Source organism: Homarus americanus, unplaced genomic scaffold (genome assembly GCF_018991925.1).
Source record: "Homarus americanus isolate GMGI-L3 unplaced genomic scaffold, GMGI_Hamer_2.0 scaffold4896, whole genome shotgun sequence".
Lineage (NCBI taxonomy): Eukaryota > Metazoa > Arthropoda > Malacostraca > Decapoda > Nephropidae > Homarus > Homarus americanus.
This window is the reverse complement of record NW_024749657.1, coordinates 4,056,539-4,074,465: the sequence shown is the minus strand read 5'-3', so window position 1 is coordinate 4,074,465 and position 17,927 is coordinate 4,056,539. Positions and strand designations below refer to the sequence as shown.

Sequence of the window (17,927 nt, the reverse complement as noted above, 5' to 3'; positions counted from 1 at the left end):
CTGTACAGTACCAGCATTCTAATCTCTCTGGCTACCAGAGTGCCGGAGTCCAAGCAAGCTGGTGGCCCGTTTTTTGGACGTTTCAATCAACCGAACTGACGGTATATCATATCGCGAGGACCAGACGGGATGACAGTACAGACGTGTACACCAAACAGTGAAGTACCCCGTATCACATCCTCCTCAACTATCAAGACTTAAGTATTTCACAACACATCTTCCACCTCCTCATCAACTGTCAAGATACTAATACTGTATTCTTAAAACACATCTCCCCTCCCCTCCTCTTCCTCCTTCTCAACTGTCAAGTTTTTTAGATACAAGTGTTTTTGAAACTCATCTTCACCTCCACCTCAACTGTCAATATACAGTACAGCAAAACAACAACAAAAAACTTGTAGTCACCCAGTTGAGAATGGGTAACTAACTCCAATTGGAGAAGTGAAGGTGATTAAGTGTACTGCCTTCTTGTGTACAGATTTTGTTTTACTCTAAACTTCTAAAGTGTGTTGTATCCTTACTGCTTCTACCTGACCTACTTTCATTTTCCCTTTTAAAACAGCAAATACAGTACAGTGCTTACAGTGTTGACCCTTAAGTACAGTACAGTGTATGAGGATGTTATCACAGTGAAACATGCCAGACACACATCTGAAACTGTTGTACTGTACACAAGGTTAAGATTGATGGCTAAAATGTTTTGTAAAACATAAAATTTATCTTAAAATATTGAAACAAAACATTGGTATCTTAAACACGTCTCGGTATAGACTAGTGGTGTGTAATGAGTAGCACTTCACATAACAGAGAATATCGTTTCTCTCAACTCATGATCAAATATGCTTACACAGGTGTCCTCCCTGTACACGTCTGTCCGTCCGTCTCACCTACATGGCCGGGTGATATCTGATCCTCAACAGACTTGTTTCGTCATTTCCCTCTCAGGTCTTGCCATCAACACAAAACTTTAAACTCACTTCCATCTCAGGTCTTAACAAGAACACGCAACTCCTTAGATACAGATCATATACTCACCTTTTAAATCCCAGCTAAATCATATCTTCATCTTCATTATCCGGGTGTTACAGACAAGGCTGGCCCGAATGTAGGTTCCTTGTCACTTATACTGGCCGTCTGAAGGCTAGCAGACAGGTGCCGGCTATCGCACCCCACCTGAACGTTCACAAGTGCTCACTTTTCACTACAGAGGAGAGGAAGGGCGACTTAATCGAAGGGTTTAAGCACCACATAGGTCACTACTCAGTAACAACCTCAAATCAAAGATAAATGTTAAAGATAATTTTGTATAACGTAAAGTACAGTACTAAGTGTGAGCTCTTTATTGTCCAGGCATGACCAACACTGTAACATGTTCTGGTACTTGTCAATTGTGTACAACAGAAATAATCTTCCGCCCGACCTGCCAGTACGCTCACAAGTGAAGACGAGAATGTGACCAAGGCTCTAAGTTTTTAAATACAGTACATACAAGTAACCGAATATGTAAGAAAATGAATTAAGAATTTAAGTAATTGAGTAAATATTTAAGATTTTACGTAAGTGAAAACTAGAAAAACACTGTTATCAAATTGGGAGGAAGGGAGGGGAGATTACCCAGCCGGCCACCATGACAGGCGACCCACACGTCGCTCAGTAAACAACTAAACATCTTAATTAAATATCTCTCCCGTAGACTTTAATTTAACATTGTTATCACTTGTGAGAGTCTAGCCCTTCATACAATAACCCGCCCCGCCCCATCCCCGCCACACCCCGGGAAAACCAGCAGATCATGAGTTTATAAACAGGAAGAGACAACAGAGTGTAAAGCAACAAACCATGACAAGTGAGTCATTTCCTGGCTGGTGAAACATACGGCCTCACCATACACATACAATACAGCCTCACCACACACACACACACACACACGGCCTCACCACATGCACACACACACACACGGCCTCACCACATGCACACACACACACAAGGCCTCACCACATGCACACACACACACACACACACACGGCCTCACCACATGCACACACACACACACACATATATGGCCTCACACACACACACACACACACACACACACACACACACACACACACACACACACACACACATACAGCATGCATACAGCCTCAACACATACACACATACATGCAGTACAGCCTCAACACATACACACATACATGCAGTACAGCCTCAACACACACACACACACACATACATGCAGTACAGCCTCACACACACACACACACACATACATGCAGTACAGCCTCAACACACACACACACACACACACATACATGCAGTACAGCCTCAACACACACACACACACATACATGCAGTACAGCCTCAACACACACACACACACATACATGCAGTACAGCCTCAACACACACACACACATACATGCAGTACAGCCTCAACACACACACACATACGTGCAGTACAGCCTCAACACACACACATATTTAGCTTCAACACACACATGTAAAATAAAGCATTTAGAATTATCCTAGGCTGTCACATGAGCACTAAAGTACTTAATATGAGGAAAGAAGTAGGTATTCCCAGCGTCAAATTAGAATATGGTAATTGAAGTAAACTTCATGATAGCCATGAGGCTGTTTTGTTTAGTGATTTTGACAACAGTTTCCTTAAAATTGCTAGAATATATGAATCATGGGACTGGTGGATCTAAATGAGTAGTTGGCCCATACATTGCTTTAATGGAATTGAAAAATTCGCAAATCTTGTGTTGATCTGCAATTTGTTGCATTTCACACACTTTATTTTTCCACCATTCGTTTTTTAGATTGTGAAAGTTGCACTACCCCATTCAGCACTCGGATTTAGGTTGTTGTTGGGTTGTTTATCAGCCCATTGTCGAACTCCTCTCTGAAAGCATGTTCTATCGTTTGATCCTCCAGTTGCTCGGTGTTTAAACCTCTTCTGGAGGCTTGTTGCCTGTCCCATTTTGAGGCGACATGAAAGGAGAGTTTGGTCCTGGTAAGCAGATGATCTGTGTCACAGTGGTCGAGCCACTCATGGCTCTAGTGATGAGAACATCTCGGCGATCTCTTTCTCTGACAATGATGTAGTCAATGAGATGCCAATGTTTGGATCATGGGTGTTGCCAAGAACTCTTGAACTTGTTAGCCTGCCTAAACAAGGTGTTGGTGAGAGTGAGGTTGTGTTCAGAACACTTGCTGAGGAGTAGGCCATTGGGATTAAACTTGCCCACTCAGTTTCTACCAATAGTTCCCTGCCATAAGTCAGCACAGGATTGCACTGCTACCTAGATCCCAGTGCATAAACGACCATATGCAGAGTTGTGACTAGAGACTCCCGACAGTCATTTCTGCCTGTCCCCATCACCATTCATGTCACCATTGGACTTTTCAGGGTTTAAGGGTTCTGATGATGATGGAAAGTATGGTGAGCTGGAGGATGGCTGTGCATGAGTTGATTTATGTGGTGAGGCAGGAATACAGGCTAAAATCACACATCCTGGCTCTCCCTTTTCCTGATCCAGTGGTGCAGGTAGCTTCATCAACTGAGGAGAGGGAAAGTTGTAATGGATTGCTGATAGCCCAGTTTGTTGGGTTATGCCTTAGTAGCTTGTCCATCTTGCTTTGCCTTCATCCGCTGGTGTAGTCGTTGGGTTCCCGTGTTGGTCACTTCCGCCTACACTGCCATTGGGGTCTTACTGGAGTTCTGTAAGCATGTATGCCTGATGCGGGGCTCCACCGCAGATTTTTCGTTCTAGGTTCTAGGTTTACTCCCATAGCCTTATCCCTACCAAGGTTAATCTGCACGGCAGGGGGGGGGGCAGTGGTTGGTAGGTGCCAGGGCGTGTCCACATGTCGGTGGGCCTATGCGCCGTTCCTCTGGGGTCCACTGCTGCTCCGAGATCCCCTGCTAGTCTAGCCTGGGGCCACAAGGCACCCAGTTAACATGTGTTGCCATGAAGAGGTACAGCAGGATTCTTGATGGTGAAGAGGCTGTTTACTGGCAGGGGAAGACTTAAACTAGGCTACTCCCCTGTTCACCACGAGGCCTAGCCAATGGTGGTAGCTGAAAGCGAGAGGAAGCAAGCAGTGCTTGCACCTTCACATAATGCTGCCACACTAAATGCATTACACCACCCTGTGGAAAAGAGCAACACACACACACACATTTATCTACATTAGGTTAAAAAGAACATGGGAGGTGGTCGATTTTCTTTAACAAATTATCTGAAAAGAACATTACCGTTAACTATAGTACAGTATTACACAACATTAGTTTCCTACTAAAAAAACTTTATGATGACACAATGTTGACTCCAGTCATCCGTCTGTCTACCCTTCAGAAAAACCTTGTCAGGGCGAACTACTGTACACTATGTAATTTCACTTGCATTTACTGTAAATATTGCATTACTCTCAAAATATATGCAAGTGGCAATCTGGTGACCACTGTTTATATGTTTCAGGGTGTTTGACGCAGGAACCAGCAGAGAACTTGCTTTTACTTTATACATTAATCCTCTTCACCACTGATTGGCCTGTTAGCTGCTTGGGTGGTTGGTTACATCTCTGTTACACACTGTTGACAAGTATTCTGTATGGACTGGCTCCAGAATGTATCTGTACCTGCGTCAGTGTTGGTCAAGTCTGATTTTGAAAGAGCTCACAACAAACTCTGAGCTGTGACCTCTAGTGGAGCAGGCATCATATTGCTGTATAGATTCACTTTTCACTTACAGTATGTTGTTACAAGAGCACTGATGGGTTGAAGGTGTTCATAGATACAGTATATCTTGTGCTTGACCTTTGGAGAACTGAGCCTATTTTTATTTTATCACAAGTATTGCAAACATTTGTTATATGAAACTAGTTCAAAATGTTGGCTCCCACAAAAGTAGTTTCTTAATGTTGCTCAATACATGCCAACAACACTCACAAAAATGGTGTCCATAATGAAACCTGTACAGTATTAACTTTGCACCGAGTCCATTTCTTAAGTAAATTTTACTGAATATCTGTCCACCTATGTACACTAATGCTGCATAGTCACCAGTGGCCTCCTCTCTACCAGGAAGTTACAAGATATGTTGGGTATAAATAAAGTAATAACATGAAGATGACACAGTTTAATAGGAAGCCAGGTAGACTGGGCCTTAATGCTGTAAGTGAGGTAGACGGCCCACAGGCGTCATGTCCATCATCAGCTGGCCAATCACATGTCAAGTTCATAATGTGCTAACTAATGACTGACGAGTGTTACAACCTACCAACCTGCAGGTCTACACTACGGCAAGTCTGAACTAAGAGTAGTGAACGGTGAGGTACACACGCTACGTTCCAACAATATACCATAATAACTTAAAAAATACTAAACACTTCAAAAAGTAAATCGCTATACATTAGAAATAATTTTATCATTAAAGCTTTATTCTTATGTAACAATGTATTTATAGAAGGTGCTGATAATTATCACTGAATCAACAGAATATTTAAACATTAAATAATTATTTACCTAAATGATTACTTTGATTGTAACCAAACATTACGACTGTGACCCAATCCTGAGGAAGTTTGGACCAGTATGAGCATGGCCCAGCCATATGACCAGTCACCTGTGTGAATATCTCAGCTGGGAACTGCTCAGTGTGTTGTATAATGCTCACTCTGACACTCCTCTCTTGGTACCATAGTACAGGTACAGTAATATATTTCATCAAAACTTTATATAAATACAATTATAATGAAATAATAACAAAACCTAAGTAGTAATACACTTGAAAGCATAACAAATTCCCTCAGCCAAATCCTAAAACTGAGAATATACTCATTACAGTCGTACTACACCAGATTCTCAAAGGTTCATACTTAACTATTTCCTTAACTGGAAGTGTCACAGCACATTCCTAGTTCATTTAATCTTCAATACAAAGTTAGTGTCCAAAATGACATCAAATTTGCACTGAGAGTGTTGTAAGTACTGTAGATATGTTATCTAATACCCAGTTAAGGGAAAGAATATTACAGCGAATCATTGAAAATCCTGGGCCAGGCATAGAGCTGCTCTGTACCAGGCCTGTGTGGTGGGTATCATCCCTGTAACACTACTAATGGTTCTTCTAATGGTTTTCCATGATTACCTTCCACACACTGGTTTTTGTACAAGTTAAATACTGTACAGTATCTGCGTTCCAAAGAACAATAAAATAATAATGCCAAATTAGTCTTATCTCTGAAGTTAACTCCACTAAGAGAAAACAGAAGTGGGTCCAACTCATGCACTGGTTTAAACTCTTCCATTTTGCATCATTTACAAATTGATAATTTGACAGAAGTAGATCTGTGAGATTGGAAGACGTCATGAAAAAAAATTTTCAACCTCATTTTATAGACTCAGACTGTTTGTTAAGGTAAACAAAACCTTGAGAGTTGAGTGCTACATGAAGATCACCCTCTGAAGAGAGCATGATTCTGTCTGGATATAAAACTCAGCTGTCTGGGGGTAAGGTTATGCTCTCTGGGGGTAAAATTCTGCTCTCTGGGGGTAAAGTTCTGCTCTCTGGGGTTTAAGTTCTCCTGTCTGGGGGCAAAACTCAGTTGTCCGGGGGTGTAGTTCTGCTGTCTTGGGGTAACGATTGGCTGTCTAGTTCGGGTTTTGCGACGTGCACATGACCCAAAATTGGCCAGGTAACTGACCATACACTGTACGCCAGCTGCTGTCTCGATCACGGTGCTGCTTATGCGGTTTTCAGGCAGGAGAAAGCCGTGTCTCCCTTCATCAGGCAGCTCAATGGTGTAGGAGAATGGGACACCCAGTCTTCCGTAGGCCCAGTCGTCGGTGGCTCCTGAGGCCAAGCCATACAGAGGCCCTGACCCGCCTATCTTGTAATCAATCTTCCCTCCAGATGTGTCTTTCACTTTATCAGCAAACTTTTTAGCCAGATGGTTGAGTTGTTTGGCATTGGCAGGAGCATTGTTAGTCCATCCCCAGGGGTAGAGGATTGTCTGGCCAAAACTGTGGAAGGTGATGAAGAGGTCCATGTCCCCGATGGACGTCATAACTTTCTGGAGGCCGTCGGTCTCAGGCTCACTGAAGGGGACGGGGCCCTTGTAGGTCTCACTGCAGGGGTCACTTGACGCGCCAACACCCCACTTGAGGTTCCAGTTGCGGTTCAAGTCAACTCCCTTACAGCGTCCATTACGAGCATGGTTATTGCGACGGTTCTTTCTCCACATCCTGAAATAAACCCACCAAGTTATAACTGGCCACTTCTTGTTGTGTGATAACAAATCAGCATACTAGTATATTGTATTTCAATAACTGTTTAGGTGTTCCTGTACATCCTTTGGTAAATATTTTGTGTTATGGTTTAGTCTTCAACACTAAGGGTGAAGAGAGCATCAGATAGTGGAAAGTTTTGACAGAGGTACAGTTCCTTCCCACAGTAAAATAGACATCAGTTCATATACAAAAGCATATACAGGGTGATTGAAAAGTCCCTGTGTACCTACAATAATTAACAATATGGTTGTTTCTTGTTTTACCAACATTTTTATATACCTTGTTCTATTTACAGTAAATAATGGAAATGGTATCCACTTCCAACATTATCTGTGACTATTTTCCATATTTATTGGCTCTCCTTAAATGAATATTAAACTGACTCTTTCCCCCAGTGTTAATTTATCTGCCATCTTTGTTAATTTGTTATGATTCACTCACCTGTAAAAGAAAATAAGGTAACATTATTGTCCAAAGGTGTTCAGACTAGACCCTTTAAATCAATATGAAGGTTGGGACTGACTGAGTATGTAAGTTAAGAATATGTGTGTGTGTGTGTGGGGGACTCTCCTGGCTCTATTGCTGTTTGGAAGACCGACTTGGCTCTATTGTTGTGTGTGTGGGAGACTCACCTGGCCCTGTTGTTATCAGAGAAGGTGTACTGGTAGCCATCAGGGTTGGCCACAGGGACAATATACCAGTCTGTCACCTGCAACATGTCGCGCCACTCAGTCACCAGCTGATACAGGATGTAGGTGGTGACGGCAGGTGAGATCCACTCACGGGCGTGGATACCTGGAGCAATACAGACAGGATAATAATATTTATTCAGTAAAATCACATTTATATTTGCTTTGGAATGTAAATAGACAGCCTGAATCTCAGGGTTTGTGGAACAACAGGACTTTTGTGGGTGACTGTACATAGACTATGGAGGTGTACAATTTTCAATGTACCTAGACAGTACAAGTATACAACAATAAAATTAGTAAGGTAATTTGATCAAGGATAATCACCAAAGCCATTATATGCTTATTTCCAGTAGTGTCAGTACATATCCCTAATCCTATGAGTGGTGTAAAGAACATACGTAAACACATATAGGTAGTGTGAGCCAACCTAGTAGCTGAGTAACACACACACAAAGACACCTGGATATAATCAAACAGAGAGAATGTGATCTAACTAATTTTTGCCTAACAACCAAACATTTCCTATCTCCTTATCTTCTACACAACTTGAACTGTCACCTATTTATTACCGATCATTGTTAATTAATAATATTTAACTTATTATTGTATTTGATTTCTTATTATTTACCTTATCATATGAATTATCATATCTGATTTATCTTATTCTAACTTGGCATCAATAAACCTACCATCCTCCTCCTTACCTCATCTACAGCTTTTCTCTTCTTCCTTGTGTCTAGCCTTGATCCACCCTGTGCCAGCCCCTCCCTCACTCCCCTTCAACCTGGGGTCAGATTCATGTAGGTTCCTATGTTAAATTTCTCTCCTGAGAGGGTTTATGAGGAAGCATCTCTAACAAACTACAAGAGAAAAACGTCGACCATAAGAAACCTGGACACTGCCAAAGACTGTCATTGAACTCTTATCCCTAACTGGTGGGTGAATCTGGATAAGTATTTGAGAATCTAGTCTATGAGGTTCTTGGATAGTGGTAAACCTGTCCTGGCCAGGTCTTCCCTCACTTATTTAGTGATGATGTTCTGTCCATTTCATCCTGGCTTTGAATCCTCCCTCCACCCCTCTTGTCTCTCCCTCACCTCCTTCTATCCAGATCTTCTTTTTGGGTTCAGGAACAGTGGGGTCAGACACATGGACAACGAGGACCTGACGACCCTCCTCTGTGACGGCGGCAGGGATCACCTGAACAAAGTCGCCGCCCGTCACGTTCACCCAGTTAATGAAAGATTCAATGTCGTTCATGTCATGGTAGCTGTTCCAGTCCAGGGCTTGTGCTGTAGAAAAAGAGAGCTGCTCAACTACACTACTGGTAAACATAAAGTAGAGTACATCACTAACCCAGTTTATTAAGCCTTCAAAGTTACCCATCATGTTTTTGTGTTGTTTCAGTATGGAGGTGTTAGGTTGCTATTCACAGGTAGTGTTGTAACACCATCACTGTAGTACAATACTAGGGTTCACATCAAGGTATGTTAGTAACAGGACAAGCGAGGTTATTCTAAACTACAAGTATATCTCACAAATGTGAGACTACGGTTGGATTAAGCATTTCAGTTTGGGTACCTTACTATAGAACAGACATTAATTCCCTAAAAAGCAATCAGGGAAGGATGCTAAGGCTAATCCCAGGAATTAGCAACCTTGAGTATAGAGACATTAAAAAAATTAAATTTACACTCTCTTGAGAGACGTAGAGTGGGGGGTGATTATGATTAAAGTGTATACAGTACAGTAATTGTAAGATGGGGTTAAATAAAGGTGACATAACAAGGGTACTTAAACTATTAAACCAGGAGTGAACACATAGCAATGGTTCAAAATTTGACCAAATTGTATTTTTTAGGCATGAAAAAGGTACACATTTTGTTTGGAAATAAAAATTGCAGATGACTGGGGACAAATTAGTAAACACCTTCATTAACTCGAACTCGCTGAAAAACTTCAAATATAGAAATATTAGTGATAAAGGTTGGGTGTAAGCAGGGCTGCCTAGTATGGACTGATAGGCCCGTTGCAGTTTCCTTCATTTTTATGTTCTTAAGTACAGTAGTATGGTAAAAAAGGTGAAGGTGTGTAATGACCCAATAATTATAACAGGTAGACTCCTCAACCCTTTACCTGAGGAGTATATACTGACCTGCTCGTTTACTTCTGGTGCTTCTCTTCCTCCTTTGGGCTCTCTGTTCCTCCACCAGCCCCAACACATCCTCCACCTCCACCAAGTGACTGATCCCTGCCTCCTCCAGCGCCCGAGTTACCCGGCTCTTCGCCTCGGGCTCTACCAACACCTGCAATATTAATCAGAGGGTCAGACAGCCCTAATACCTGTGTTATGTATTAGACAATGTACTAAAACCTTTAACATTTGGTATAAGGACAGACAGTACACTGGGATATATATAATACTATACTATACTCCTTACAGTACCTATCTGGGATATATTCCAGAACGCCACAATCTATGATCTCTCTCTCTTCCACCCTTCTCACCTGTTTTCTCTCCAAGACACTTCTCCCTTTTTTATTTATCCTACTTTCTTCTCTCTCCCTCCATCCCTCTCCTCTCTACCTCCTTCCTTTCTCTCATCCTGCCTCCCTTTCCTCTTCTCCCTCTCCCCCACCCTGCCTCTCCTCATCCTCCCTTCTCTCTCCCTACCTCTTCTCTCTCCCTACCTCTCCTCCTCTCCCTACCTGTGCATGGTCCTGGCTATGACCCCACACATCCACATCACCAGAGTCCTCCAGGTCCCTCACTATCCTATGGTGAGTCGACGCCTCCAAACGCCATAGCTGTGAACAGAAGAAACAATATATTAATACATGCAATAAACACCTCTGAAGACACTATTGTATACACTATACCTCTGATGACACTATTGTATACACTATACCTCTGATGACACTATTATATACACTATACCTCTGATGGCACTATTATATACACTACACCTATGATGACACTATTATATACACTATACCTCTGATGACACTATTATATACACTATACCTCTGATGACACTATTATATACACTATACCTCTGATGACACTATTATATACACTATACCTCTGATGACACTATTATATACACTACACCTATGATGACACTATTATATACACTATACCTCTGATGACACTATTATATACACTACACCTATGATGACACTATTATATACACTATACCTCTGATGACACTATTATATACACTACACCTCTGATGACACTATTATATACACTACCTCTGATGACACTATTATATACACTATACCTCTGATGACACTATTATATACACTACACCTATGATGACACTATTATATACACTATACCTCTATACATGACACTGATGACACTATTATATACACTACACCTATGATGACACTATTATATACACTATACCTCTGATGACACTATTATATACACTACACCTATGATGACACTATTATATACACTATACCTCTGATGACACTATTATATACACTACACCTATGATGACACTATTATATACACTATACCTCTGATGACACTATTATATACACTATACCTATGATGACACTATTATATACACTATACCTCTGATGACACTATTATATACACTACACCTCTGATGACACTATTATATACACTATACCTATGATGACACTATTATATACACTATACCTCTGATGACACTATTATATACACTATACCTCTTATATACACTATACCTCTGATGACACTATTGTATACACTATACCTCTGATGACACTATTATATACACTATACCTCTGATGACACTATTATATACACTATACCTCTGATGACACTATTATATACACTACACCTATGATGACACTATTATATACACTATACCTCTGATGACACTATTATATACACTACACCTATGATGACACTATTATATACACTATACCTCTGATGACACTATTATATACACTACACCTATGATGACACTATTATATACACTATACCTCTGATGACACTATTATATACACTATACCTTGATGATGACACTATTATATACACTATACCTCTGATGACACTATTATATACACTACACCTATGATGACACTATTATATACACTATACCTCTGATGACACTATTATATACACTATACCTCTGATGACACTATTATATACACTATACCTCTGATGACACTATTATATACACTATACCTCTGATGACACTATTATATACACTATACCTCTGATGACACTATTATATACACTATACCTCTGATGACACTATTATATACACTACACCTATGATGACACTATTATATACACTATACCTCTGATGACACTATTATATACACTATACCTCTGATGACACTATTATATACACTATACCTCTGATGACACTATTATATACACTACACCTATGATGACACTATTATATACACTATACCTCTGATGACACTATTATATACACTATACCTATGATGACACTATTATATACACTATACCTCTGATGACACTATTATATACACTATACCTCTGAAGACACTATTGTATACACTATACCTCTGATGACACTATTGTATACACTATACCTCTGATGACACTATTATATACACTATACCTCTGATGACACTATTATATACACTACACCTATGATGACACTATTATATACACTACACCTATGATGACACTATTATATACACTATACTATTATATACACTACACCTATGATGACACTATTATATACACTATACACTATACCTCTGATGACACTATTATATACACTACCTATGTGTACCTATTATATATACACTATACCTCTACAGTGACACTATTATACTATACCTCTGATGACACTATTATATATACACTATACCTCTGATGTACTATTATATACACTATACCTCTATTGACACTAGTATATACACTATACCTCTGATGACACTATTATATACACTATACCTCTGATGACACTATTATATACACTACACCTATGATGACACTATTATATACACTATACCTCTGATGACACTATTATATACACTATACCTATGATGACACTATTATATACACTATACCTCTGATGACACTATTATATACACTATACCTCTGAAGACACTATTGTATACACTATACCTCTGATGACACTATTGTATACACTATACCTCTGATGACACTATTATATACACTATACCTCTGATGACACTATTATATACTACCTGTGATGACACTGTATATACACTATACCTCTGTTGACATATTGTATGCACTATACACTCTGATGACACTATTATATACACTATACACTCTGATGACACTAATATATACAATATTATGCCTCTGATGACACTATTATATACACTATACCTCTGATGACACTGTATATACACTATACCTCTGATGACACTATTATATACTATACCTCTGAAGACACTATTGTATACACTATACCTCTGATGACACTATTGTATACACTATACCTCTGATGACACTATTATATACACTATACCTCTGATGGCACTATTATATACACTACACCTATGATGACACTATTATATACACTATACCTCTGATGACACTATTATATACACTATACCTCTGATGACACTATTATATACACTATACCTCTGATGACACTATTATATACACTATACCTCTGATGACACTATTATATACACTACACCTATGATGACACTATTATATACACTATACCTCTGATGACACTATTATATACACTATACCTCTGATGACACTATTATATACACTACACCTCTGATGACACTATTATATACACTACACCTATGATGACACTATTATATACACTATACCTCTGATGACACTATTATATACACTACACCTATGATGACACTATTATATACACTACACCTATGATGACACTATTATATACACTATACCTCTGATGACACTATTATATACTATATCTGATGACACTATTATATACACACTATACCTCTCTGTTAACACTATTATATACACTATACTATCTGTTAACACTATATATACTATACCTCTGTTAACTTTATATATACACTACACCTGTGTTACACTATTATATACACTATACACTCTGATGACACTATTATATACACTATACCTCTGATGACACTATTACATACACTATACCTCTGATGACACTATTATATACACACACACCTATGATGACACTATTATATACACTATACCTCTGATGACACTATATATACACTACACCTATGATGACACTATTATATACACTATACCTCTGATGACACTATTATATACACTACACACCTATGATGACACTATTATATACACTACACCTATGACACTATTATATACACTACACCTATGTTGACACTATTATATACACACTATACCTCTGATGACACTATTATATACACTACACCTATGATGACACTATTATATACACTACACCTCTGATGACACTATTATATACACTACACCTATGATGACACTATTATATACACTATACCTCTGATGACACTATTATATACACTACACCTATGATGACACTATTATATACACTACACCTATGATAACACCCGGCTCTCCTACCCTCAGTTTTACCCATTAATATCTCTACCGTTACTCCCTGGCCCCTCCTACCCCCAGCAATGATGCCAGGGTCAATCATAAGATCATTTCCTGGCGAACTTGACTGCCTGACCTCAGATTTTTGTTGAGGTCATTATTTTTAGAGAGAGAGAGAGAGAGAGAGAGAGAGAGAGAGAGAGAGAGAGAGAGAGAGAGAGATGATGATGATGATGCTCGAGGTGTCATGGCAAGTAGGTAGAGGCACTTTCTCCTCCCTGATACTTGCTGCCTCTCCCACACACACACACACACACACACTTACCTCTGGACCAGGCTCTCCTTGTACCCCTACAAACACGAGGCAACAAAATGATATAATCGTCCACATCTGTTGAGAAGAAAAAATATATATTAAGAAACACATCTTGATAAATATAAATTAATATGGAAAGATGATGAGGAGAGGAATAACAATAATATTGATGATGAGAACAATAACAATAATAATAATGATAACAATAACAACAATAATAATGAGAAGAATAACAATACCAACAATATAATGATGAGAACAAGAAGAATAACAACAAAAATAATAATGAGAAAACAATAACAACAATAACAATGAGAACAATAAAAACAAAAATAATATTAATACTGCAATAAAAAAAAACATAAATTGGCAACAACAACAGAGCAAACTGGAGTGCCTTCCCTTGAGTGCCGCCCACCAAAATGAGTGCCAAGGTTCATCTAGGTAGGTCAAACAAATGCATTCATACCTACATTAAGTATTATTATTATATACACATACAAATGAGAATGTATTACTCATGTGAATAATGTGTAGTGTAGTTCATGGTGAAGAGAGAGAGAGAGAGAGAGAGAGAGAGAGAGAGAGAACAACAACACGACCTCCTAAACACCCATTTTTTATAACTGTTCAAAATGGCCGCCATAATTGCCAGAGACTAGACCTAATTACGACAGAACGGCAACAAATTCCAACAATGACACAACCAAAGAATTATAATTATCTGATATATAATTATGTTATTATAAGGGGTACTTAATTGTTCCTGTAACTAGACTTGGACGGACGGACGGACGGACGGGTGAATGGATAGACGGATAGACGGACCGACAGGTGAACCTTTACATCGGCAGAGAGAATTTTATGTACAGATATCTTAACGAGTTTGCCGTTACCTCTCTCACTACCGCCTGAGAGAGAGAGAGAGAGAGAGAGAGAGAGAGATAGTATAAACAACACAATACTCCACAACAGAATAAACCTTTCACTTTCTTGGTCCAGGAGAAAGGAGGAGGGGGGACACTTTCTCCAAGTGTGTATGATTTGATCTAGAACAAAGGGTTTGGTTAGGTTAGTGTTGGGTTTGGCTAGGTCAGTGTTAAGTTAGTGTTAGGTTAGCTTAGTGTTGGGTTAAGTTAGCGTTGGGTTAGATTAGGTTAGTGTTGGGTTAGTGTTAGGTCAGTGTTAAGTTAATGTTAGGTTAGTGTTAGGTTAGTGTTAAGTTAGTGTTAGGTTAGTGTTAGGTTAGTGTTAAGTTAGTGTTAGGTTAGTGTTAGGTTAGTGTTAAGTTAGTGTTAGGTTAGTGTTAGGTTAGTGTTAGGTTAGTGTTAAGTTAGTGTTAGGTTAGTGTTAGGTTAGTGTTAAGTTAGTGTTAGGTGTTAGGTTAGTGTTAGGTTAGTGTTAAGTTAGTGTTAGGTTAGTTAGGTGACGAATCTAAAGCTGATCCAATTAGAACTTTTCATTTTACCAAGTTTCCTCCAGTCAAATTTTTTTTAGAAAGCACAGCACTCGACCGCTTTCTATTATGAACACATCCTGCTGGGGAAAGCGGCAGCAAAATCCCAACTTTCTTTTAGTGAAATGTCAAGGGAGGTTGTGAAAGGTAGTCCAGGTTAAATACTGTACAGGGTTAAGATGAGGGCGCCCTTGTTACTCCCTACACTCGAGGAGGTCAGAGAACACCCCAAGGTACTACAGTCTCAGGTAGAATGTTGACGCCATTATGGTCGCCATCTTTGTACCCTGAGACTTGAGAGGGTTGACTTTGATGTGTTCCAACGTCTCCAGTTATTGAAGATTTTAACCTACGTACCTTTGAAAAATCTACCTTTACGTCGAAGGTTAGGTTAGATTAGGTTAAGTTAAGTGAGGCAGTCAAGTCATGTTGCCAGTTAGAGGTAGAAATTAACTTACGAACGCTAGAGAATCCCATCTTCTTAACTTACGAACATTAGAGAATCCATAACTTGTGTGAATCACCGCAAGTGTTCTCACGGCATCAATTAAGTGAGACAGTGTTGTATGTGTCACAACTTGATCACTTAACTTACCAACTGATAATAACTAGGTCAAGGAGGCACTCATCTTGGGTTAAGTGCCTTGGTGAGGATGGGGGAGAATAGGAGGAGAGGGGAAGAGAGAGAGAGAGAGAGAGAGGGCACGAGTCCACATTTGAATATCTCGTTGGAGAGAGAGAGAGAGAGAGAGAGAGAGAGAGAGAGAGAGAGAGACGTAATAAAAGGGCATAAGGGACGTGATGTTTGTTCACAAGAAATAGTTACGTGTAGTGTTTGTTTTGTCCTGTGTGTGTGTGTGTGTGTGTGTAACCAGGTCCTACACTCACATACCCCATCATCCCACACACACACACACACCTCCAATAAGATTCTCGAGACATTCGTTGACGTTAATATTCTTCTCACAAACTAAATATATAAAAGAAATTATCTATAAACTCGGGTAACATTTGGCGCCATTTTGATTGAGTTCTCTGTACCGTAAGATAATTGAACCAGTCAAGGGCAATATTTACCTTACGAACTTATGAGAATCCACTTAAATCCATCAGTGTAACTTAAACTCCTAACACGCAACTTAAGTGAGTCAGAACTATAACTTAACTTACGAACTTTGAAGAATCTACCTTCATGTCGTAACGTAAATCCACGAGGGAGATTAATTGTCTTAAGGGAGAGTATCAAGTTAAGGGAGGTTGTCATGAGGAGAGAAACACGGCAATTATGCGTTTATTAAGGTAATTATCATCATCTTACTACCTCCCTTACTTCTGTCCTTGGGGAGGTAGGGAGGGGAGGAAGGAGGGAGGGAGGGAGGGTAGGAGGAGGAGGAGGAGGGAAAGGAGGAGGAAGGGGCAGGGAGGGAGGAGGGAGGGAGTAGGAGGGGAAGGAGAGGGAGGGGGAGGCAGTAGTAGTAGTAGCATCAAATGGCCGTGACACTATTTATAAGACAATAACCCAGTAATATGTCTGTCTGTCACGCTGGCATTTAGTGTCACAACTCAAGGCATGACAACACAGCCCATAATGACACCCTGGCTAGCCTTGCCTTTACGTGTCATAAAATATACCTTATCAAT

At 39.7% G+C, this 17,927-nt stretch overlaps 1 protein-coding gene across 3 annotated transcripts in view; it reads right to left on the bottom strand.

The window, feature by feature from the left end:
• Positions 1 to 5,131: 5,131 nt before the first annotated feature.
• The window catches only part of LOC121853427 (carboxypeptidase B-like), a 31,091-nt gene continuing 18,295 nt past the window's right edge, over positions 5,132 to 17,927 (bottom strand). For all 3 annotated transcript variants that reach the window (XM_042347534.1, XM_042347533.1, XM_042347535.1), the window contains exons 2-7: positions 14,840 to 14,905; positions 10,701 to 10,799; positions 10,147 to 10,297; positions 9,089 to 9,283; positions 7,932 to 8,094; positions 5,132 to 7,254 (exon numbers count right to left, since the gene is read on the bottom strand). In XM_042347534.1, the coding sequence (XP_042203468.1) occupies positions 6,465 to 7,254; positions 7,932 to 8,094; positions 9,089 to 9,283; positions 10,147 to 10,297; positions 10,701 to 10,799; positions 14,840 to 14,905 (1,464 nt within the window). In that variant the 3' untranslated portion in view covers positions 5,132 to 6,464. The remainder of the gene's footprint in view (positions 7,255 to 7,931; positions 8,095 to 9,088; positions 9,284 to 10,146; positions 10,298 to 10,700; positions 10,800 to 14,839; positions 14,906 to 17,927) is intronic.